General features: G+C 33.2%; 1 protein-coding gene across 4 annotated transcripts in view; it reads right to left on the bottom strand.

Annotated features, from left to right (window-relative positions):
• Positions 1-26709, bottom strand: part of LOC106710314 (protein sickie) — a 129765-nt gene that overhangs the window by 73430 nt on the left and 29626 nt on the right. For 2 of the 4 annotated variants that reach the window (XM_045686044.1, XM_045686047.1), the window contains exon 4: positions 14420-14733. In XM_045686044.1, coding sequence (XP_045542000.1) covers positions 14420-14733 — 314 coding nt within the window. Of the gene's footprint in view, positions 1-5367; positions 5486-14419; positions 14734-26709 lie in introns of those variants that run through there. The other 2 variants (XM_045686051.1, XM_045686056.1) reach the window with 1 other exon arrangement.

Genomic DNA, 26709 nt, shown 5'->3' with positions numbered 1-26709 from the left:
CAGAGATTACGCAGCGCATTGTCCCTGTCCCGTAAATAACAATAATAAAAGCTTTTGTATGAAAGTTCACCTGCGAAAAATCTTAGAGCTTCCTTGAAAAATGAAATCCTGATACAATTCATTTAGTAAAAATAAACTAGTATGTTTTTGTTTTTTTTTCTCATTAATTAATAGCTTAATATTATGAATAGTTCGCGTAAAAACAAATTTCAATTTCAAGCGTTTGCTCAAAATGTAATACATACATATAATAAATGCACGCAAATATCAGTGAAATTATTAGAAATAATCTAAATAATAATATTTAAGTAAAAAATAAGTTAGTTTTATACATAGTTCTGGAAACGATATATTAACTGAAACACCTCTAATGTCCGTGTAATCCCACAAAGCTCAAATGTTTTAGAATGTGCAGAAAAAGCTCTGTAACTGTCGATATATTTTCATTAGCGTCAGCATACGATACCTGCGGCTAGGAAAGTGCGGACTCATGACGTTAAGTCAGATTTATCACTAACTCCCCCTTTCGTGCCCTTTGCACATCATTCAAGACAAACTCTGCAAAGTCTTAAAATATTATCTGTCAAAAGTGAGGGATTCTACTGCAGTTTTCTGAATGCGGGGGTAAGACTCGAATATTATGGTGTCTACGAATTTATTGAGTACTTTTTTTATTAGAACAAAACAAATGAATAATTATTTATTTAATACAGCGAGTGCGTTTATTAAAGATACATAAATAAGATTTTTTACGACATTAAATAAGTACAGGTATAATTATATTTGAACGAAGATAGTGTGTATGTGTCAAGTGAACACTCAACAGCAAGCTCTCTTAAGACAAGAGTAGAAAATAACTCTGGGATTAATTACGCGTGAATGGTGTCTCTCACCGTCATATCTCAGATCTAATGAAACGCATCAATAAGGATTCTAATTTAAAATAGTTTTTTTTGGAAGCGTAATCCTTTCCAAGAGCTCGTAACCGAATAATTAAATTATTTAACTGCCGTAGTTAAAAGTCGCTGTTTTGTTCATTTACAGACGAAAGAAATGTATGTTTTTTTATTTTTTATTTTGATGATTTGATTAATATAAATTAATAATACTACTACTCGATATATCAGGAAAGAGAAATTATAGGTTAATTATATATTAGTTTTGTTCATATAACTATTAATCATTTTATCCAATAACATGCTAATAAACCTGGTACTTATTTCAAATTTTTTATATAAAATTACCAAATATAACATATCAATAAGACATCATTTGCAGTGTTAAAACGGCTCGTAACAAAAGAAATCAATTACATAAATTCAATATTATCAATTCTTATCAATAAAGTCAGTTTATTCTTGTCCAAAACATTGACGCAATGCAATCGTACTTGAGCAATAGCAATGTATTCAGTAATAATTACGTCACTATTTGAAGCCACTATTCCAATGAACTTAAATTTAACACTGTGGTTAATTGATCACATAGGGAGATGTTATTTTAGTGTACATTCACAGGTTTTAAAGATAAATTAAATATATCAATTGCGTGCAATCATTTCATTAAGACAAAAGGGCTCGGATACACGAACACCAAAAAATAAAAGGGCTCGGAACAATTCAAAATATACTAAACGGCTCTCGATCTTTCACTGTTATGGGAGATATCGATTATTTCTGTGAACTATTGTTGTGCACAACAAACGGGGGTGCACAATCTTTTGGGGTAACCACCCCAAACCTCCCCCTTAACGTCCACAAACAATACTGACGAATTAAAGCGACGTTACGACTGGGTAACTTTTTTGTTATGTTTTAAATGTTACAAAATTGTTACTCTAATTGTTACAATAAGACAAACTTATCTGACTCGGGGAGTAAGGCGTTGTTTTTTTTTCAAAAAAGATGTAAAACACACTTAGGCATAGAAAAAAACAGCCAAGACATAACCAAACAGCTACAGTCAGACAGGAGACACCTCTCCTTTTATGACTCTCTCTCTCCATCTCCGCAGAGGAGACCTCTTATGACACTTTTTTTGAAATTAACAGGAGGGCGCTAGTCATTTATCGTAATTTATTTTGACTTATGCACATCGGGTCAGATAACTTTGTCAGTCTACACTTCGATGCCGAAAGGTTGGCTCAGTAAGACTTGTTTACGTATCACTAAAGTGGCACGCGAGTCGAATTAAACCCGCTACACACGTTAAGTTTTACTTCAAATCGTAAGGCCTCGTTTAACCATAACGACCAACAGCAGCCGAGCGTTGTTTGTACTATTCCGAAATTTGTCTAAATGAACCTTACGTGTGTAGGCAAAATTGAAACAGTCAGTTAAAATGAACAATTCTCAATTTTTCATACACATATAAGTTTTAACTGTACAGAGAAAACTGTGCAGTTAAAACAAAATGTGTGTTGCTGGCTTTAAAATATTCCGAATGTGTACCGTTCGCGTTTAATGATTCGTTTACCAAAAGTCCTGTTACTTTTAGAATTTTATAACTGAAGCTTGTACTTATTTTACCTGATTGTGCGTATTTATGGATATGTTTATTTTTAAATTAACAATCTTTACAGCAGATTTTATCATTATATTACTGGCATGCTAAAAGCAGTAGCATACATCAGTAAATAAGAGAAAGAAATTTTATAGCATGTTATTGAGCTTTAATTAAACTAAGAATACTTTTTATAACACATTTCACGTAAATGAATTTAAAACTTTTACAGTATAATTTTGGTTTCTTTACTGGAGAAGTCTTTATAATTGAATTCCGATGAAGCTTCTAGATTTTTTATTAAGCGTACAGCTTAAAGTTAAGTCGTGAAAAAAAACAAAAAAAAACAATACCTGGTTGCGATAAAAGCGTCGATATACTTTGTAAGTTACATCGACGCTTTTATAACATTTAAATAACCTTACATTCCTTTTTAACAGTTATTGAAATGAAAATAATAAAAATACACATTGAAAGAAAAGGTACAATCGGGGACGTTTATTTTCTACCCATCAGCAAAATGTATTTACACTCAAAAGCAATTTGGTTGAAAACTTGTAACATAACTTGGAACAAAGTACAACGTGCCATTATGATGCTCTTATGATGACAGTTTACTGGATATTCGAACCTGAGTGGAAAGGGAATTTAATTCTTTGACTATATTGTTTCGCGAGTCTTATTTGAGATTTTACAGTGGGTCTGCGTTGCGGGGAACTACAATGTACACCCACATGCACGTTGGTCTCTGCAAACTGGTTTACTTAAGATAAATGTATATATACTCTTCACATACTAACAAAGTCTTGAAATCGCAAATTCCAATCTTATTTGTTAGCTTTTTTTTAATAACACATGAAAGTTTTTTCTATACTAGTTAAAAAGTCTCCAAAACTACTGAACCGATTTGAAAAATTCATTCATTGTTGGGAAGCTACACTATTCACGGATTACATAGGCTACATTTATTACTAGATTTTTTTTGTATCAAGTCATCGGAATCAAATTGTGAACAAGGCTTTTAAAACTTTACATATTCTTCTTAATTTAGTACATATAATTTAATGTAAATAGATTTAATGAAGATTAATTTTGGAGATTGTGATATTAGAGAATTAATCTTATTTATTTTCGCTTATAAAATTTGTAGCTTTAAGTCAACGTTTAAGAACATGATTAGCATATTACTAAAACAGTTTATGCAAAGAGAGCAATGAATTAAGTTGTTTATCAGTTATTATAATATTGTAATTTCGATATTATTGCTTCACGAACATTGGTGTAGCGTTGAATTAGAATTATTCATATAAAATACTTGCTTTCGCTCCCGACTCCGTCCGCGCGGAATTAAAAATTTTAATAAGTAGCCTATGTGTTCTACCAGACAATGTTCTACGTCTGTGCCAAATTTCACCAAGATCCATTGAGTCATTCCGAAGAGATACATTCAAACAAACATTCATCCATCCATCCATCAAAACATTCGCATTTATAATATTAGTATGATGAATAGTACAAGTTTCATTTTTGTTTTCAAGTTTCGTTTGTTTCAAGATTTTTTTTCTTCTTAAACTTGCTCCCAAGTAATACTTCTGATAGTGTCAAAAGTAATAATATCTTTTACACCTGCATTAAATCAATTCAATTATAATAATAAAAGATAAAAGAAACAATATAAATATATCGTCCTTAGTATGGCATCGTTCCAAATTTTTACATCCCAGCGATAAATAATCACTAAAACAAGAGAAAAAAGAAACGGTTATCTTTCAAACACATGGTCATTGTTGTTGTTGACTGTGAATGTAGCTAAAATTGTTATTAATTTAAGTTACAAAAAGTTTATGAGCTGTATTTAGTTAGCTCAGCTAAAAATAGCTTATGTTTGTTAGCGCCACGGACAAAATAACGTAAGGATACCAAATAGGCATTTTCTATTGAATATATATAAATAAATTAAATAAAACAAAATTCGTAATAAAAAAGAATAAAAGCAAAAGAAAATGCTTCAATGAAAAAAATAAGCCATTTCAAAAACTTAGAACTTTATTACCGCAATCTATACTCCACAATCAAGCTTGTATATTAAATGTGTTTTTCTATTAAACCATTTAATTATAATTGAAAACGATTTATCCCTGTTGCAAGACTAGTCTAGGTGTAACGTGGGCAGGACGAGAGAGTCAAGTCCAGTCGACGCCAATAAGTAAAACGAAACGCTTGTCGTAAGTCACTTTGCTTTAGGTACGGCGATTGCGAATGGACAGGAGAGCAAAACAATTGCCTCACCGACTCACCGGCTTCGGCACAAGCGCAACTAGTCAGGAGTACTGAACTTTTGGTACAACTCTTACTTGAATTTCTAAAGAGCATTATGCATAGTTGGTGTTGGAAAATTTAATACCATAAATAACAATAGTCTTTATGAACTTCTATCATGAATTTATATTAAAATTTGTAGTATGTTTGAGATTAAACGTATTAAGAATCTTCTATATCTTTAAGTATAAAACCATAAATTATATTCGCCTGTATCTGAAAAGGCCAACCTTCAGAATTGCAGAGGAACTAGAAAAAGAATCGGTAAAGTTAGAAAGTATATAAATAGTAAAATTAAAAGGAACTGGAAGATCACAGGTACATTCTAAGAAGTAATTAAAGTATAAACTCTTAGGTTTATATTACGAGTGAGAGTAAACCGAACGTGAATCACACGAACAAACGCGTAAACAAAACGAATAGAGACTCGGAATTAACTCCAAACACGGCATTAAAATAAACATCAAAAACGGTTCTTTCGTTGCGTCCACTTAGACAACTGATAGAGCACGATCCGCGGCTATAAATACATAGAGCTTTGCACACCATAAACAATAATCCTTAGCACGATTTGTCACAGAGCGCGCAACTTTCAGAGACGATGTGTTCGTGCACGACGCGAGGCGCACAGAGCACGTGCGCGCGCGAGCATCGCGGCCGCACGATAGACAGCGCAGTCGACGAAAGAGGGCCTTCGCCCCTTCCGAAACCGTGATCGCGCCGGGATGCAGCGAATGTTAATGCTATAGTGGGTGAGTATGAAAAACTTGCGGCACGGGTGCCATCTGCGACGGGGAGGAGCCCTTGCATTAGCGGGATGACATTATGCACTCACAGAAGGGTTCGCGGCTTATCTCGTTAAATCACCTCGACCCTCGACCCGTCTGTGGCAAAAAAATTCACACAGAGCATCGCAAACTTTCCACAGGTATCTACTCATTCGGATTTTTCACAAGTATCATTTTACAGCCGTGTTTGGGTTGAGGGAAAAGGTTATCAGAATTTAGGTGGTTATAATTATTATTGAAAGAAAATGTCACACTAAAAGCAAAGTGCTTAAAGCTCTCGTTACATTTAAGATCGATGCGACTCTTGAACTATCAATTTAAATTACATCTGTGTGAATCATTCATGTTTCAAGACTTTAAAGTTAAATGAAAATCTTATAACTGAATTAGTACACAATTCTGTGAAGGATTTATCAGAATTCAGATCCATTTATGCAAAGCTAACAATAAAACAAAAAAAATATGTTTTATAAATAAATATAAATATTACACAAAATAATAAAGTAACTAATAGGTTAGAGGTTGATTGTTACATGTTGCATAGTAATATTAACGCAGTATAATGTGAGGGTGCGCGTGGGTCGCAGTCCTTGCCTCACTATGAATTCATAGTTATCGATAATGACAGCAACATCTATCGTGAACGAACAACTGTTTATTATCCGAATAACAATCGATATTTCAAGGAAATTATAGTCGAGTAAAATAGTTTAAGCCCAATTTAATATCCATAGTTAACAATCATTTAGAGCAAATGTTGATTTGAAATCGTGAGTTGTTATTTCGAAACAATTGTAGGTAAATATATCATACTAATATTATAAATGCGAATATTTAGATGGATGGATGTGGAAATTTGACACAGATGTAAAACATAGTCAGGAAGAACACATAGTCTACTTATTACGTTTTATTTTTAATTTCGCGCGAACGGAATCGGGGGCGACAGCTAGTTTTAAAAAAAAAACAGAGTATTTATTTACGAGCATTTGGCGTCCAATAGGTAAAATTTGGTTTCAGTATTCGATCCAACTTTTTTTCTCAACTCACATTTATTGATATCCCTAAAAAACAAGATATGCATCGTTGTATTTAGGACCACATTTCGTACTTAATAGTTGTTTTATTTTAATTCTCTACCAACAAAAAGATACCAACGTAGGCGTACTTAAAAGACTAAAGCTCTTTACGCTGAACGTACCTAAGCAAGGCTGAAAATTTTAAAAACTTGTGTGTTTAAAAAAGTGTTTTAAAGCTTCACTGTAATCGTTTACGTATTGTAAAACTTTCTTATATATGATCAAATTATTCGAAAAGTTTATAATAGTTATGTAATAACATAACATAGGGAGGATTCGTTGTCACAGTGTAAGCGCTTGACCGGACAGGACCGAAAGCTACACGTCCAGGTTCGATCCCCATCTGACATTCTTACGGTGGAGTAGAAAACATCTTGATGCAACCAGCACATATCAGGGAAGTAATTCAAAGATATGTGTGAAGCAAATTAACCCGCATTGGGCTAGCGTGGTTTACTATAGCCTAGTCATTCCTAATTTGGGTAGGCTCTGAGCCCCTCGGTGAGGACATAAATGAGCTGACAACTAACGAACATACTATCGTTAACTAAGGTAGTAACTTAATTTCGTTTGAGGCATTTGGTTATTCGCTACTATTTAATAGATCTTATCTATTAAAAGAACAAAAAAGCTTGTAATATGTTAATTTCTAATTCAACCGAAAATTCGAATGTAGACAATGCGGAAATACGTTATCAAAACGAACTAATTTCCCTACAGCTTAAAACTAACTATTCGGAGAACGTCTAAAAGTATCCGGAGATTTATTACCGCACATTCGAATATAAGTTCTATACATAAAGGTGTGTAAATGTGTTCGAACGAAGCACTTTACATAAATAATAGGTACGTACACGGTAAATAATGTAATAAGTACTTTAGCATAAATAACTACGAAGCTTTCGTACTAAGCTGTCATACAATATAAGCGACGCATCAATTTGCAAAGCACTTCTAATCTACTATACGCTTTTGATACATTGTGGTTGAAATTTACGACACTTAAAATATACATCATGTTTACATACATATCTTAGTAAATAAATAAAGAGCCTCGATCGATGACTTATCAAAACTTAATAAGAAATATCAGTAATCTTTTCTTATTTTGGAAAATCTCGTTTTTCAAATTACTGGTTATCCGACTTTGTTTGAAGCTTTTATCCGTTTTATTTAAAAAAAAAAAACATTTATCGTAGACTGAAGTGCTATTTAGTATATACCATTCTTATTGGTGTTTTGTTTTTGTGAATAATTTCCTGTTCTTTTAGTACATACTAAAAGCTTATTAAGTGTCATAAGTTTATCCAGGATATTGTTGACAGTCTTATGTTTAAATTGTGTAATAATAATTTAGTTATAGTTACAACTTTTCAGTAAGCGCCCAGGATTAAACGAAGCATTGGACTCATAATATGTAATTTACGAGGACATAAAGAGGTGCAGTTTAATAAGTGGAATTTGAACGGGGGCCCGTCATCCGCTGTATGCCCACAGACAGACGATCGTAAAACGTTCGTGTTATACTGAAATTTCCTTTACAAAAAGTCGAGTACTAGTAAAGTACCGTGCATGGAATTTTGATCTTTATTGTATTGTTGTAAGGTCTAACAAATTAGTGGTACAAATATAATTTTTAATAATGGTTGAAATGCTTATTAAAACTTCATATTTTACCTTACGATTCTAGATGTTTCTATATTCTGTAGTTTAACATTTTCCCAAGTTACTTCCGAAAGTTGTTAACCCATTTTCCTTATGGACGTTTTGTTTAGGAAATTAATATTCCAGGTTAGGTCTTGGAATTGGGTCGAGGTAATAGATTTAAACGATAAGCCGATAATACTACTTTTTAGTACGTAATTATTTTTTATTTCTTAATTCTCTGAGCTTTACTGCGGTTTGGGGTGAATTTTAATGTTTTACAATTTACATACATAGCTCGAGTAAAGTAAGTTTTTTTTTAATTTCTGATTTATAAAGCAAAGTGCACCTGCTCAAGCCTTATTATTAAAATTAAAAAAAAAGTCTTGATAGGTCATTTAAAAAAATACATAAAAAAACAATTCTTGTATCTGGTACAGCTGTGTGTGTGGTCGTAAAGTGGCACAATCATGTTGTTTCCTTCCGCGTCGGCCATTTCATTCATCCATTCACTTTGACCGCCCGTCGTTTTAGTTGTACACAAAACATGCCTTCATATTTTTGAAGTGACCAAATAACATACGATAATATCACTGAATACGTTTATCGAATTTTAACAATTACCCTAGGCAAATTACAAACAAACGGGAGGCACGATCGGTCGATTATATATAAGTTATTTATATGCTATGTTTACAAATATGTCTCCAAACTACGTTTCATATAAGTGTTCAATTCCCTGATTCCTTTGTTTAAAATTATCATAACTGTTTTATCTTCAAGTGGTCGTAAAGTGATCTATACTAAATTCGATATTTATTACAAGTTATTATTAGAGTAGACTCGCAAACATATTGTTGATGAAACATAATAGATAGATTATAGCGTGCGGGACCCAAAGCAAACAATTGACACGCTACACCCGCCGCACTGCCGCCGCCGCCGGCTGAGTTTGCTCTTTGCTCTTAAAACAAAATTGTTGCATTCGGTTTCCGACAACGATATTAATATATCATAATTTCTGAAATTAAACCTGTTACACACCTTCAATTTTAACTGACAGTTACAACGCGTGTAACGATCAGTTGAACTGTTCAGGTAAAATATTGCCTACACACTCAGGTTTTACATGAATGCGTTAACACGATTTGTTAAATGATTAAGAACAAAAACCACAAAACGCTTATTATACGCCTACATATTTTTCATTAATTAGACTGGTCACGAATAAACTAAGTGAAAGATTTATAATCTATTCTTTTTTCATCTGCACCATCATATTTTCACTCATTTTTTATTGATTTTAATTAAATTTCGTGTTTTTTATCTGTGAAGTGATAAAGGATACCTTTGATCTATTAAATATTTTACTAGAGTTAAGGGACAAGAATAAACTATATTTAGTCCAATGAAATCAATAATCTTAAGATCAAAATGGTGACCTAAATGCTGTAGTTAGCATTGTGTTCCGTGCCGAGATTCAAAAGATTATTGATTTGGTTGCTAGCCCATTGCGACCCTTAATTGGAAATTAGGTTAATTATATTCTAAGTGCTCACATATAATGGCAAACTACAGTGAACTATTTTTGTAGTAGTAAAAGTACAAGCACTTTTGAAGGATTAAAAGTCGTTATAATATTACACATGAAATAACTAGTTCGTGTATATGAAAAATTGCATAATTTAATTGAGCTGTGAAAGCCTAATAAACTGGATTTCTTGTAAAGTTATAATATGCTTTGATAACAATACTATCCCCTAATATTTTTAATTGACTCCCCTAAGAACTTGAGAGTTATCTAGCTTGTTTATCGGTTACGGAGACGACAGGCGGAAACGAGCTATACAAGGGTACGAGGCTGTCAACAAAGATATGTTATTATTTACAACTAGAGACCCGACTCGAGTTCGCAGACACTTGATCCGATCACTATAACTACACAAAATTGTCACTCTCAGTTATTCAATGGTTACTCTAACCATAACATAACTTATTTATGAATTTTATATGTATTTTTATATTAGGCTGTTTAGTATAATTAAGGTTAATTGAACATAATAATGCATAATAGGTTAAAAAAAACAAACTAAGATCATTCGCATGTTATAAGGAAAACTCTGGTTCATTACACTTTATAATTGACGTCGATATTCGTAGAGATCGTACGCACCTAAACACCTTGAGTCAAACTTTCTAGCAGTCACTAATTATCACAGTTAATTGTAGAAACACTTCCTGTGTTAGTTCCTGTTTTAGTACGTATCAATGTACTGCAAACAATTATTAACTTTTAATTTGATACGTTAATTTTTATTATTCGATAACTGAATTTTCAAATGTTTTGTTATATAATCTTACTAATACTACATAATTATAAATGAGAATGTTCGGATGGATGGATGGATGTTTGAAGGTATCTCCAGAACAGCTCAACAGATCTCGATGAAATTTGGCATAGATGTAGATCATAGAATGGAAGAACACATAGGCTACTTAGTATGTTTTTTTTTTAATTCCGCGCGGACGGAGTCTCGAGTGACAGCTAGTAGTGTTATACAGCTCTTTATTATTATATGTATGTGTATGTATATTTAGTTACTTAATTCAATTCGACTTTACTTCGAAGTACTTCATCCTTACAGAATTGTCTATCATTTGGGCACAGGATAAAAAAAATTGAGAACTAAAGAATTGATCGTTTTTTGTCAACGTAGTGACGTAAGAGCATATTGTTCCCTTACATGCCATTGCCATACGGTGATGTACCGAATACATAATAATGTGATACAGTTCGTTATCATTACGGTCATCGTCGTGTTATAACGACGTTTAAATTAATGATAATTTATCAAGCTCAATGTACCGGCAGGGCCGCGGCGCGTCGGCCACACAAGGCTTGCCCCGCAAAGGAAAGTAGACCCATTGTGTGAACGTGCTTCACCGGTTGCGAGTAAGAAAAACTCTCGGAATTTTAAAACCTACGACGATTTCGAGGGACCTTGACATTGCTCGAATTGTCCTTGAAGGGCTACAGCCGCGTGTCACCTTGATTTCAAATCATTTATTATTATTAAACTATGTATCATTAAACACAACATAACTATAAATTATCAATAGAAGTTAAACTAATTATATCAATTCAATTAGGTTATTAACTTCCGATATATAAGTAATTAAAAATGAATTATTGTATTTTTTAGTTAAACGCGGAAGTTTTTAACAACACGCTCATTTTGATAAAGGTAGAAACAGACGCACCACTATCATATTCAACGTGGCGTGACAACAAATGACAGACAATAGCTTGTTAGCCTTTTGTCGTGAGTTTGGGAGTCCTGTCTCGGCGTGACATCCTCGTATTGTATGAGTAATCAGGGAAGCATTGACCGTCAGCCAAGGGTTGGGAGCCTCATACACTGTACACCACTTCTACATTTATACATGAGTGTGAATTACACTTATATAAAGGCCATAATGAGCTAAATTAGAAATAAGAAAGAAATTCAATATATGATTATAGCTTTCCCAGCGTTAAGTTTGCTGTTTAGAATCACGTAACTTAATTATCAGAAAACTAATTGCCTTGACTATTTATGTTTAACATGATTACAAAGCTCTTTCATTGGAATTTTTGTTCAGTTAACGACACTCTTGGGACTTGAATGAGCATAAACCGGCTGTTGATGTTATATTAACGTTATGTCCAAACAGAATCTTTAGGAGATTTTATTTCAGAGTTTGTAAAGCTCAAAAAGTATTTCTGTTCAAAAAATTAGTTACGACCTTATACTTGTAGGATCCGTCGCCATTGTTATCAGTATTTAGGTCATAAAAAATGTAAACTGATAATGTGAAACAGGCTTGTATTGTAAGTTGTTTTTAATTTAAGCGCAGTCATAAAAAGGAACAACGCTTTCATTAAGCTTCAAAGGACACAACGTTTACGTAAATTTGAATATCATCCATGGTAATAATACAGGATCTAAATATAAATTTATATAGTAAAATAAAAAAAACACGTCTTTTTGGTTGTAAAGGTGCCGAGAAGACCTATTGACTGTTAACGGTCCACTTAACATAATATTTAATTTAAAATATTTGTAGTTTTAAATTATGCTTTGTTTATGTTACGAATTAATTTGTGTAATCAATAAAGTCATCGTTTTGAAACCCAAAAATGTCATAATATTAAACACAAAGTACAGCATTTCAGAGAAGCTTTTAACAGATGTTTTTCTTGTTCGCGTTCAGATTATAAGAGAAATATGATTTGGCACTGATCGCATAATATATTATCTCCGTCCCCTGTAATATTAAGTTGCACATGAAATTGCATCTTTCTCGGAACTTGTGCTCTTTGTTTACTAACATAGATCGTGAGTAAACCCATAATGATGAGCATCATCTCGGCAGCTCGCCAATAGAGGGCGCTAACATAAATAGAATGTCGCCGGGCAACAGTCGAAGTGCAGTAACTGCAGTAAACGAGAATTATGGCCATCGCGGTGGGCATTTCCGATCTTCCGTTTCGATTTCACTCGCCGCGTTTACGATTGCACTACAATTTGTTAGACAGTGTTCAGTCGATTTTGTAGATTTAATTTAGTCGGGGTATAAATCCCTACGAGAGAGGAATAAACTCGGAACGCCTGGCTATTTATAGATAAGTTACTTCAGGGCTTTTACTTTTAGCTTGTTTGAAACAGCAAAAAATATTAAATAGGGTCGAGCCATCGGAACATTGCAATTTTTTAATGATTCTATATTTTTGAATATCTGTACTTATTAATTGGTCATTTAATGCTCGCGAAGAGCATAGATACTTCTTTAAAGCCTTTTTAATTTTATATTTCGTCCAGCTCGAATGTGTCAATTCTATAAGACGATAAAAAGCGTTGAAATAATAAATATTAAATAATTATCTCTGTTGCTTATTCCTGATTACTGAAGTGTCAGCCCTTCGTATGACTAATTTGTGTGTTCGCGAATGCGCACGCGCAGCTTCTCTCGTTACGATTCGTTGAGAAATCACGGCAGAGAGAAGAACTTATTCGCTTATTATTAATGCGCTAATATTAGTTTAGTTGCGCTTCAAAGTAACTCTCTAACTTGTCAAGATTCCTTTGAGTCGTTTTGGTCGCGACTTCGATTTATCTGAGGTGTTCAGAATTTACGCTATTTGTTTGCAGCTAAGATTGTAGTTTTAAGTGCAAAGTTATGAGATGAGGCAGTTATGGTATTTGTTCATTAAGCATGACAAATTTATTTAAATTTAGACATTTATTAAAGCAAAGATAATTGGGTTCTATTTATATTGAGATGAAGGCCATAGACTTATGGAAGTGTAACTTGTTAATTCGGGCAAGAAAGGATATTGTAAATTTATGGATGTCCTTTATTCACCGTGACATAGCGTAGTGTAACACCTATAAAATTGTTTTCATTTAACATATTATACCTATCAATTTTTTTTAATTTGTCTTTGTAAATTAGAATTCGAAGACAAAAAATTTTGCAATATTAGTAAGGCCATTAATTAGAAGAAAGTAAAAGAACTTTTACGCGGTTAAAAATAAACTGTTCCAATTTACCCGCAGACTAAACAGATCACGTCGAAAAGCAAACAATGGTTTGTTGTTCCTGCAACCCTAGTGAACAAGTCTGCCGACCTTATTAGCGTGCCGAAAGAATGATTAAATAAACATCGTTTCAACTAAAATAAGCATAAACTTTAGAAATCGTTAAAATGATTCAATTTTTATGATAAAGTAAACGAGTACACGTAATTATGCGAGTGCTATATTTCGGAACCAATAGTCGAAACAAAATTCAACTTTAATTATGTTTCAATTTTGTTTCTATATGCGGCAATTAATTTTTAAACTTTTGGATTGCTTTTAAAAAAGGCGACATCTAGCAATATGTATGTGAACTATTTAAAATATTTGTCTTTGTTAGTGTCAATGACAACTAATAGATGGCGCTTTACTATGCAAAGACAAAAAATTATGTTGTTTTGTAAATCAAGATCTTTGAAGCAATAAATCGTTAAAAATAAGAATATAAAATTACTGGAAATCTTACCTGTTAGCTGTTAATGTCGTCATCTCGACGTTATTTCCGCAGGCGGTTAAAATTTCATCGCAGCTGCTGCCACCTGTTATCCTCTGTACAGAACTTATCGGAACATCGTCGCCTGTATTCTTTCCAATCGCCGTTGCATTGCCACTAGATGGCGTTATTCGTTGTTTCGATGCTTGTTTGTGGCGGCTCAATGCAAAAAATAGGGCAAGTACAGCTTTTAATTTCGCGTCCCGAATATCAACAGCTGTTACTTGTTCTAACCCCTGGACTTTTTGCGCGTGGAGGAAATCCAAACAGCACTGCACGTTTTCCAACTGAAAGGATAAACAAAGTATGTTTATTATTATTTCAATGATATACCAACTATACATGTTATGTTTGAATATTCAAATTATTTTAGAAAAATAACAAATAAATGATCCTTTCAATAACATTTTTAGGACATTCGCAAAATGTAAACAAATACTGTGGCAAACAACGATTCCAACTTTGCTAAACAATTTTTTTTTCTAGAATCCTAAGGTTTGTTACTAGGATTGTGATTTGCAACCTTAAAATAAATCAATTTATGATTAAAATTTAATTTTTAGTGAGATATAAATTCATATCCAATTAATTTCAGTAGTACAAGTCATCAGATTAAATCAGTGTCAAGGACGAATGAGAAATCTCTTAAAAAAATCCTTTGCTCAGCGAATTTCAGTCATATCTTAACCCCCGCTCCATAGAGCATTGGACATGTAAAATAATTTGCGAAACGATAAAACGGAAAGTGATTTGAAGCTACTAATGTTTGTTGTGCGAAACGCATCGCGATTATCACTAGCCGCGGGTTGGCGCGCTATTGTTATTCGACTGCATTTCTGACAACACGCGGCCCGCTTTGCTAATGATATAAACTTCAAATGCTTTGCAAAATTGCAATTGCAATGCTTGACCAAATCGTTAAAAAGCCAACAAAATGTAAAAGTACCTTGAAATCGGCACTTTTAACTCAATAATTTTATATTTATCATACAATTGTCAATCAAACGGTTTTTATGATCTGAAAATAGTTTAATCTTTCTCAATTAAATTATTGAAATTAAGTAAAGGACGTCTGTAATATTGTTAATTTGTTGATTGTATAAACTAAGCGACCAGTGAGTACACTTAAACCCTGTGGGTTTTTGTACTGCTGACTATTATAAATTGTATTGTTTCTAAATTGTTTTTATACAATAAATTAAAAAAAAAAAAAAAAAAAACTTCGGGGACAATAAAATATTATTCAGATCTGTGATACGCAATCTAATAATAACAGTATCAATTCAAACATAAGCAGGAAAAGGTGATATAATCACAACGTCAATTAATATACATAATTTGTAATATTTGATAAGTTTTTCTTAAATTATGAATTAGATTAGGTTAATAACAAGCTAAGATGCAATTTAAATAAAAATAATGAGATAATTCGCAATATTAATGTAACTGAATTAAGACGGCTCTGCTTTCATTAAATCCTAGGAATTATGTAAATAGGTTGTACAGTTTGAGAATGACTGGCGCAGACATTCTGTACAATGTATCGTTTCACGCGTCTCAGATCTTAGTTACGCAAGAACTCAACCATGTGACAGATTTAGGTGACAATACGTCCCTTGTTACTATTGTTTTATACTTTGTTGCGGACAATTGATTGGAATGTAAATAAATTTTCGATTGTACATGCGTAATAAAAACTTTTTATAGGGTAAGATACAGGAAAGTACGTAATTATATCTTCAAAGTCTAACTTAGATATTTTCACCATTTTTTTTATACTAGCTCTCGCACGCGACGCCGTCCGCGTGGATTAAAGAAAACTTAATAAGTAGCCTACATGTTCTTCCAGACTATGTTCTACATCTGTGCCAAATTTCATCAAGATACGTTGAGTTGTTCTAGAAATACCTTATAAATAAGTAGATACTTTATAATATTACTATTAAGTAATAGTAAAATTGCTAAAAGGGAATGTTTTTCCTTAAATCTAATATATAAAATTCTCGTGTCACAGTTTTCGTCACTGTACTCCTCCGAAACGGCTTGACCGATTCTCATGAAATTTTGTGAGCATATTTAGTAGGTCTGAGAATCGGCCAACATCTATTTTTCATACCCCCCCCCCCTTTTTTAACTGCGCGCGGGCGGAGTCGCGGGCGACAGCTAGTAAAATATAAGATTGTAAAAGAAAGTCGTGTTAGTTACACTATTTATAACTCAAGATCGGTCGAACTGATTTAGCTGAAAATTGATGGGGAGGTAGCTTAGAACTAGGAGACGGACATAGGATAATTTTTACCCCGTTTTCTATTTTTTATTCCGCGCGGACGGAGTCGCGGGTAAAAGCTAGTTTTAAATAAAATACTACACTTCAAAGCTAAAGTCTTCCGAACAGTTTAATGATTATAGTACCATAATAACCTAATTTCGATCCTCAGTGTAAAACTGTTGATTGGAGTGTTTATTTATTTATTTATTTTTATTTATTTATTTTTATCTACATACACAACAGCTTAAAATTATCTTAAAATAGTAATAACAGCGGAAAGAATACATACAAGTGATAACTTAGCTAATAGTGTGTATAACGACATTATAAGTAGCCAAAATGATAGTGTAAGAACAGACATTATACATTACTTTATACCTGTGACTTATGTTATATTAATATTACAAATAATTTTGTTTTTAAAGTTCTTTTTTGATAAGTGAAAAATATCTATATTATTAAAGTTTTCATTATAAAGGTGAGGTAATCTGGTTAATATAGAATTTTTTCCATAGTTTGTTCGGTGATATGTTGTATAAAATAATACGGTATTTCTAGTACGTTTTTTAGGAGTGCAAAATGTTATACGGCTTAGTAATGTTGGATGATCTAATTTATGTAAGATGTCGTAAAGTAAACCCATATCTAATAGGAGCCTTCTATCAGATAACGGTAGTAATTTAAAGTGCTTGCAATCCTCCCGGTAAGTGGAACGTTGCCTATGACATTTAAAGTTGAGATTTTTCACAAATTTCTTTTGAACATGTTCAATGGTATCAATATAGATTATATACTGCGGAGACCAAACTGAACAACAATATTCGAGGAGGCTTCGGACGTAGGCGTAGTAGACGACTTTAAGGGCAAAGGGGTCACTGAAAGGTTTGCAAGTACGAACGATAAAACCGAGGTTACGATAAGCATTATTTCGGATATATTCTACGTGCTTTTGCATTACCATTTTAGAATCGAATATAACACCAAGATCGCGAATTTCGTCAACTCGTTCTACAGCCACGTTTTCGAATTTGTAAGGGTATACAATAGGGTCCTTCTTCTTCGTAAAGCTTATACAGTGACACTTCTTAATATTGACGGATATTCTGTTTTTTATATAATAATCGTATAGTGAATCTAAGTCCATTTGTAGCAATTTGCAATCGTTAAGATTACTTATTGTCATGTATATCTTAGTGTCGTCAGCATACATCAAGTGTTTCGCATTCTGTAAACATTTGTCTATATCATATAAGTAAGCACAATAAAATAAAGGTCCAAGATGTGAACCCTGGGGCACACCGGAAGGGATTTCGATGTAGTTGGATCGATGACCGCCAATGGTAACAGCCTGGGAACGATTTTTCAGGTAAGACTGTATCCACCTGAGAAGATCTCCATGGATTCCTAGCTTGTTAAGCTTGTATAGTAGGATGGCGTGATCTACACGATCAAATGCCTTTTCAAAGTCTGTGTAGATCACGTCGACCTGACCAGAGTGCTCCATACCGTTAAAAACATCATCAGAAAATATAGCAAGATTAGAAGTAGTAGAACGTGATTTCAAGAAACCATGCTGGTTTTCTGAAATACCTTGTTTTATAATGGGATAAATCCTTCTGTAAACAAGTAGTTCCATTAGTTTACTTAGTGTTTTAAGGATGGAAATAGGACGATAGTTGATAATTAAATTTTTAAGGCCCTTTTTATAAACTGGTACAATATTAGCCTGTTTCCAGATATTTGGGAAAGTACACTCCTGTAACGACTTATTAAATAGGATACAAATGGGGTATGATACACTTTTAGCACAGTTAGATAAAAATATAGCCGGCACGCCATCACCACCCGCTCCTTTAGTTTTGTCCAACTCTTTAAGCACAGTGAAGACTTCCCTTTCTTGAAAGTGAACCTTGCTCAAAGTGTTGTTAAACATGCAATCATCAACATTATTATCTTCAGAACCAGAACTATGCGAAGATATAAAAACACTATGAAAGAATGAACTAAATGCAGCACAAATACTTTCGCTGTCCGTTAAGGTTTGGTTGTTATAAATGAAACTGCTAGGGTATTGACTGCCACCGCGCTTAGATTTTATATATGACCAGAACGCTTTCGGATTACGTTTAATATTCTCTTGGGTATATAATATATATTTTTTATAACATTTCTTTTGTATTTGTCTTTGTCTAGTCCGAAGTAAAGAAAATTCATAATAATCACGCGGGTTTCTATACTTTTTCCACCTTTTATGTAATTTTCTTTTTTCTTTAATTACTTTTATCAGCCCCGCACTGAACCAAACTGGGAAGTTATTATTCCTCTTCTTAGACGTGGGAACAAAGAGATCAAAACTTTCATATATGACGTCATAAAAATATTGAAGACTAGTATTAATATCGTGATTCAGTATTAAATCCCAGTCAAAGCTTAGAAAATGTTTATTTATTGTGTCGTAGTCACATTTATGAAAATTACGTTTAATCCTAGCTTTTTCTTTCATGGATTTGAAACGCATTTTTGAGTGTTAATTGGTTACTTACCATATGGTCGGCGGTCAAATGAAACAGTTTAAGACTACGTAATAGATAAATAAGTCAACGCACTGTCCTTCAATACGGTGTGATAAAAATAATTACACGTTTCAAACCAATTAGCGTATAAAAAGATTTTTCGCATACGAGATTGCTAATTACGTCTCAAATATGACTTGTATATGACAGTTGCGATACTTTATCACTTCACTAACAGTTTTTTAAATGCTATGTAAATGCAGATTTTTTTAATGAATCCTTCATTCTTTACTTTTGGGTACAGGACTTTCTGTGGGATAATTATATGTTTTTGTCCAGGTGTTACAACAATTGAAGCTCATGGTAAATTTTCACCTTCTATAGTACTTCCTATAATATGAGACCTTTATCTAATCATAGATCGTATTAATAGTGGTGGAGGAACAAAATATGGTTATAGTATTTCCTATTGTCGGAAAGCGGCAGCCGATAGTTAGGACGTCATGTGGCGAACTTCGCATAAAGTAGAATAGTCGTTATGTGCTTTTTCATAAAGTGCATTTTACTTAAACATGCTATTTTAGCTTTTATTCGCTAGAGATAATGGCAGTTTTTAAGTAGAGCTGCAAATCAACGCCGCGGGCTACCACTGAAAACGTACAGCGATATTTAGTCAGGCTTTTCTCTTTTTGGTTTTCCGATGCGGTTTATAAAATAAATGCTTTAAAACGTATTTCAGATTATGCATTTTATTATAATTTACAAATTATACTTTCCATTTCATATAATTACTTCGTGATATTCGCACGATAGGAATAAAGTACATTAATATAAAGTGACTTATTTTATTTATAGTTTAAGTGCAACTGACTCCACCTATATGTTCATTTTTATACGTAAAAATCGTTGTGGCAGTGAACATGTTAACTTACCTAAATGAATTTTACCTAAAAGCAAAATTGAAAATAATGATTGATACCTATAGAAAATTTTATAAAACTGCAACAAGCTTTCATGGCGAAAAAGTAACAGATAATTTAAAACAACGATGAACAATTTTTGCTGTAAGACTACTTGCGTTGGAATTAATTTAACCATGTAACAAACAGAATTGTATTTTGAAATTATGCATTATTTGCATAATAGAACGCAATCTATTTAATTCAGTGGTTTAAAGCTTGTTATAATAACTCATGAAGGTGCATTCGATTGTACTTTTATGTTACACGAAGAGTATCGGCGTCGTTGCAGTAAATAATCGTGCGTACAACGTGTCAAACCGGTTACACACGAAATTTTTTAACGTAAAATTATTGATTAAATGTCGTTCTTGAAAGGTGACTTAAGGCACATTGCATTTAAAAAATAAGGAATTCTCAAGTTGGTATTATCTTACAAATATATAATAATATTATAAATGCGAATGTTTGAAAGGATGGATGGATGGATGTTTGTCTGAAGGTATCAACGGATCCGCCTCAACGGATCTCGATAAAATTTGATGTAGATCATAGTTTGGAAGAACACGTAGACTACTTATTATTATTTTTATTAATTTAGCGTGGACGGCGTCGCGGGCGACAGGTAGTATTTTCATACAATCAGGTCAAATGTAAACATAAATTGTTATTTATTTTCACATATTTATAACGACTATTTGTGTGTTTATTTTAATAAGAGAAACAGTACGCTTTCTTTCATTACCTAAATAAGGAAAATGGAGAATAAAATTATATCAGTTCCAGATCCACTCTCTTTGAAATGGTAATTAGTTTACGCACGTTAACCCTAACACTGCGGCCTAGTATCGGCATTGGCAGTGCATACAGCTTGCGACACGGCAGACACGGCGCCGGTCCTTAAATGGTTCGTCTCCTGAGCTCATAGGTCACGCAGCGAGCTCCCGAGATGCCTTTTGAAACCCCGGCGACGAGAATTACGGGTTTTGTGTACGCTCGTGTTGTATCACTCTTACGACAGACAATTTATTTGTTTATTTCTTTTTAATATTTATACGGTGACCTGATGTTGCACTGGCACAAAATAATAACACTGGATTTATTAAATTTTTAACTTTTTTTTTATTTATTCAATGCTCCGAATTCTTTTGTTTATCTTTTAAATTAATGTTTCTTTTAAATTAATGTTTCTTTGTTATTATGTTTTTAAACTATATTTCAAATCATTGATTAGATTGTGATTTAAATTAGTGAATGTGTCTTTGCACAAAATGAATTCTTACTCAGAGAGTTATATCGCACGGAGGCGCATATAAAGGTAATGGCACGGATGAATTCAATTGGGCCATCCGCTTGGAAGTGGCTCTTACGCCTCTATGTCCTACGATGTGTTAACATTCTTAGGTAACGTCGTAATCTTTAATAACATCCTCTATTGATTGCAATTTTATGCATCTTACTAATATTTAAATTGCAAATTTTTAAATGGATGGATGGATGGATGTTTGTTTGGAGGTATCTCCAGACGGGCTCAACGGATCTCGATGAAATTTGGCATAAATATAGAACATAGACTAGAAGAACACAGAGGCTACTTAATATATTTTTTTTGATTCCGCGCGAACGGAGTCACGCGCGACAGCTAGTAGAGATATAAATAGAAGTAAGTTCAAGAAATGTCAAAATCAAACCACGTCACAAATTGAATGGTTCGAAATATGTTTTAAACGTTTTTCAAAATACTGCGCCTTTTATCGTGTCCACTTATGTACACTTCTTGTTATCTTTCAATCGAGACAAAAAACCGTAATAGCTATATTTTGATATAAATCACATTTAATATTATACCTTATACTATTATAATGATTGTTAATGATTATTTAACCGTACCGTGTTTTTTTTTATTCTGAATTTCTAAAACACGGTGTAAGAATGTTTTCATTCCATTTATAATTTTCAATATAATTTGCTTAACAATAAACGATCACAGCTTGTTTGTAATAACTTCACTAACCAACTGTATTACAAATTACAACAATCATAATGCATTAATAATCTTGACATAAATAACATTATGAGGCGTTACTCATTTGTTTTGATTCATCTCCGAGAATTAAAAGCTTCAAGGAAAACAAAATTTGAATAACAAACAGAAAACATTATGGTTTGTTAATTATTAACATAACTAGCTGTTGCCTCTGTCCGCGTGGGTTAAAAAAACCAATTAGTAGCTTATGTGTTCTTCCAGACTATTCCTACATCTGTACTAAATTTCATCAAGATCCGTTGAGCCGTTCTGGAGATACCTTCAAACAAACATCCATCCGTCCATCCATCCAAACATTCGCATTTATAATATTAGTAAGATTAAACTATTTTAGATTATCCACGACTATCAACTCTTATGTATATATCAATAAAAATAATATTTTTAATTAAGCAATAATATTAACCTGTATTACTTTAAACATTAGCTAGAACTTTACAGTGCTAAACACGTCAATCCCTCTGGAAGACGGTGGACACTTCTTGATCCTCATTCCAATACTTTCCCCACTCTTGCATATCGTTAAACGCGACAAGACAATTTTTATACAAAACAAAAATTGTGATAATTAAACATATTTTCAAAAGTTATTCAATAAAGTAATTAAAAATACTAAAAGGTAAACTAGAAACCCATAACAAACTATAGAAACCATAGATAATACAAATTCATCTTATTAAAAACTACGCAATAGATCACGTTTAAAGTTAAACAAATTAACTTTCTCAAGCGCTGACAAATTGCCCATTAAAACTCTGTACCGTACAGTATCTAATTCACTCCGGTGAGTAGTAGTCTATGATAAAGTATCCGATTGACCTCATAAAAAATTTCTGTAATAAATTGTAGCACAAAGAGCAGCGTAACCAGAGTGCATTGTATGAGGAAAGCATTGAAATACGGCGTATCGCTTGTCGGGCACGCGCGCTGCAAGGTGAAACTTTTCGCCCATTACGTCTTCGCTTCACCTTAATGTATCAGGAATATTAATTTTACCTGTTTATCAAATACAAATTGTTTCCTTAATTTAAATAACTGACCACTATAACTTTCAAACGAAGATAACAATGATAAATAGAATAGTGGAAAGACTTGCAAGTATTTAAAGGAATGCATTCTTTTCTTGATGGATTATTCATACGAGACCTTTTAATCTTTAAAATTGTTCTTTAAATGTTGATAATTCAACATATAAATCCAGCACCTATCGAACCTACACCTTTACGAATTACAGACTTTTACGTGAATCAGAAAGTGACTCCAGCTTTTGGTTCATGGTTCGTATAAGACGTGATATGTTAAAGCTTGTAATAAATTTTGCAGAAGCTATGCTAAATATTCTTGGTCTAGTGGAATTGTCGTAATATATAAGAATGTATGGAAGGTTGTGGTAAAAATAGGACTAACATTTATTTCCTCATAAGTAGTATAGCAGTTAAAAGGCTTTGTTAGAAAACGTTAAAGTAAATTAAATTATTTTATTGTAAACAAATTATAAAGATAGCAGACAACTATAAATCAATTAATTATTATGCAACAATATTACCTATATATTTTCTCTCAAATTACAACTGAAGTACAACATGTTATTCCCTCGAATAAGCCGTAAATCTTGAGACATGGAAAGTTACTTTTTAATTTTAACTTTACATCACACTTGAATTCAAGGTGAAAAATAATTGACCAAAGGTGGTATAAAATTTGTCTTGGACTTCAGCAGTATATATTTATACAATCTTTATAACCTTTTGAGACTTAATAAAGTAATCATTATGTTTTCGTTGGCGTAGCGAATGCGCGGCAAAATTTCAAGTGCATCCCGTTATTCAGGCTTAGGTCAGGGCACACAAGGTGGCCAAGTGTGCCGAGGTCTGGTCTCAGCTTAACTGGAACAAGCTATATATCTGTTTATGAGCAATATTTCACATGTACGAAAACAAGTTCGTAATAAACAAAAGCACAAATCGCGTGATTTAAAAATATCTGTGTAAATTGGTGCATTGGATTTATTTTCTGACATTTTCGGGTCTACTGCGTGGGTAATATGTTGACGGAATATCGATATGGATAGTAACAAATGTTTAATTTGACCTAATAAATTGGTAGTGATAGAAAAAAACCGGGTCGATGTTCGCGAATATTCTAGAATTCACTAAAAACATTTTTAATAGAAAAAAAATAAAGCTAATGTAACTATTATGTTCTAGGTTACCTATATAATAACTAACTGCTTAAGTTACCCTCTCGTTTAGGTAAGTATAAATTATAAACAATACTACATTCTACACAATAAGAGACCATTTCCCCTTTCCATGCGTCCCCTCCTCCACCAATCCTACTATCCCCTCCCATTATTTTCTTATAAGAAAAGAGTGAAGGGAACGTGGACTAAAATTAGGCCGCCGACACGCACACTCATCAGATGCAACGCGAAATAGCTTCCACTTCACGTATACCTTCTGTGTGGTCGTGGTATGTCAATGGGCGAGTCGGCCCATTCGTGTACCAAACAAGTATTGTTGCGGGATGTACTACTGTTGAAACTGGATTCAAAACATCAGCAAGAAAATTTAATTTACCGCATCCGAAAATAATTATTCATATCAATCTGTTCAGTCATAAAAATACATTTGGCGATCGATACAGGAAACATAAATTGTTTAGTCGATTAATACAAAAATATCAAATTTCTTGTATCCTTTGCTCGGGTATCTTAAATCTGTTTCTTTTTACTTTGTCAAGATATGATATTGTTCATCTTAATTTAGAATCCAGTTCTTAAAAATGTACGTTACCAATCATGACATAAAAACTAAGAAATATGTTAATACGAATAGAACAATCTATGGGGTTTGAGTATAGCTACCAAAATTTTATCACAAAGCGTTTATTGGAAAATATTATTAAATACCTGAACCTGAACGAACCTGGTTAAGCGAGAGTTACTGTCCGGTCCTGACGGAAGTCCTTCATAAGCGCGAAACTCGGGTAACAGAGAAACCTTTTAAGTGAGAAAAATATGTTGGTCACTTAGAATCTCTCTTATCCAGGTTCGATTGTAGGTTATTATTAATATTTCATCAGATATTTTATTTAGTCATTGTTCATTTCATACACCATCAAATACAAACGGCTTGTATTGGCTATTACTAAGAGGTCCTAAGAGGTTCCAATTGACCATGTTGTAATTAACTGACTAGTAAATAAGTTAAAGTACGTAACATCGCATGTAACACTGATTGATGAGAGCTAACGCCTACAACGGCCGCATTAGGAACTTTTTGTGACAATATAAAGTGGTTACGTCAAGCTGCTAATGATTAAAGAGAATGCTCAACTGGCAATTAAAACGGTAGCCTGAGTACCCAACATTAGAAGAAACGATCGAATTTCTACTTTAACAGCTATGAAAATAAGAGTTACATTCGATTGCATTACAGACAAGTCATGTAAATAAGCAGGTGTACTTCAATAACCCAGTGACACTGACACCGAGCAGTTAATATTCATAAAAGTTCAAGTTACGACATATTTCATTATCGGCGATGTAAACTCTCGACTATTAGCGGCTTTCCCTGCGGTGTATTCTTACTTTCGATGTGTATACATCTACGGGGTCATAAATCTGTCGTATGTAACAAATTAGCCCACTTACTACGAATGGGCGAGGTGTGACGTGCACGGAACAAATCTTGCTGTGTTTTGTTTTGTTTTGTGTATGCCCAGTGCCCACTCGACAATGTATGCTTCGATTGAAGTGCCCGTGAGAAATGTGAACATATTTTTCGTTCGAGAAGGTACATAATTCATTTACAATTGAAAGTTACTAAGTATACAAAACCTTAGGTCAAAGGGCTATTTTGTATACTTGATAAGTTGAAGCGGAAATTTAAATCAAGTCGTTATGACATGTATAACATTTTAAACGTCGTTTCCTAAGTTATCCTTTAGCAAAATTTTATGTTCATATTAAAGGACAAATGTTCTTTCAAACTACGAAAATGTTAGTTTCAGGTAACTTTAATAACTGGAATGGCAATTAAAAATTATGTTGTGCAACAGTTATAGTATAAGAGCGAAGTTAGAACAAAAGAAAGTTTCTGCGTCTACTGACTACGGAACCACGACACACTGTGCGGCATGCTTTTGATCGCGGTGTAGGATTTCACTGCCATATTTGTCAACGCATGCAACGTACCTATTTGTCAAAGTAGCGCTATCACAGTTCTTTAATTTGTTGGAAGTCACAGTAACCATGAATTGGTACTTTTCTTACCCTACATAGGGATAGCTCATCAGGTTTTAGTTCATTTCAGTCGTCACTTAAATTAGTTAAGCAATTATCAGTTGTAAGCTTGTATCATAATTATTTTGCTATGACGAAATGTGAACCGTTAATGTCCGTTATGTTTCAAACGTATAGAGAGTGAATACGAAGACTCGCTACTCGCTACTATGATACGTACGCCGACCTT

This window comes from Papilio machaon, chromosome 3 (genome assembly GCF_912999745.1).
Source record: "Papilio machaon chromosome 3, ilPapMach1.1, whole genome shotgun sequence".
Taxonomy (NCBI): Eukaryota; Metazoa; Arthropoda; class Insecta; order Lepidoptera; family Papilionidae; genus Papilio; species Papilio machaon.
The sequence above is the reverse complement of the archived record's forward strand: the minus strand, read 5'-3'. Positions and strand labels throughout refer to the sequence as shown.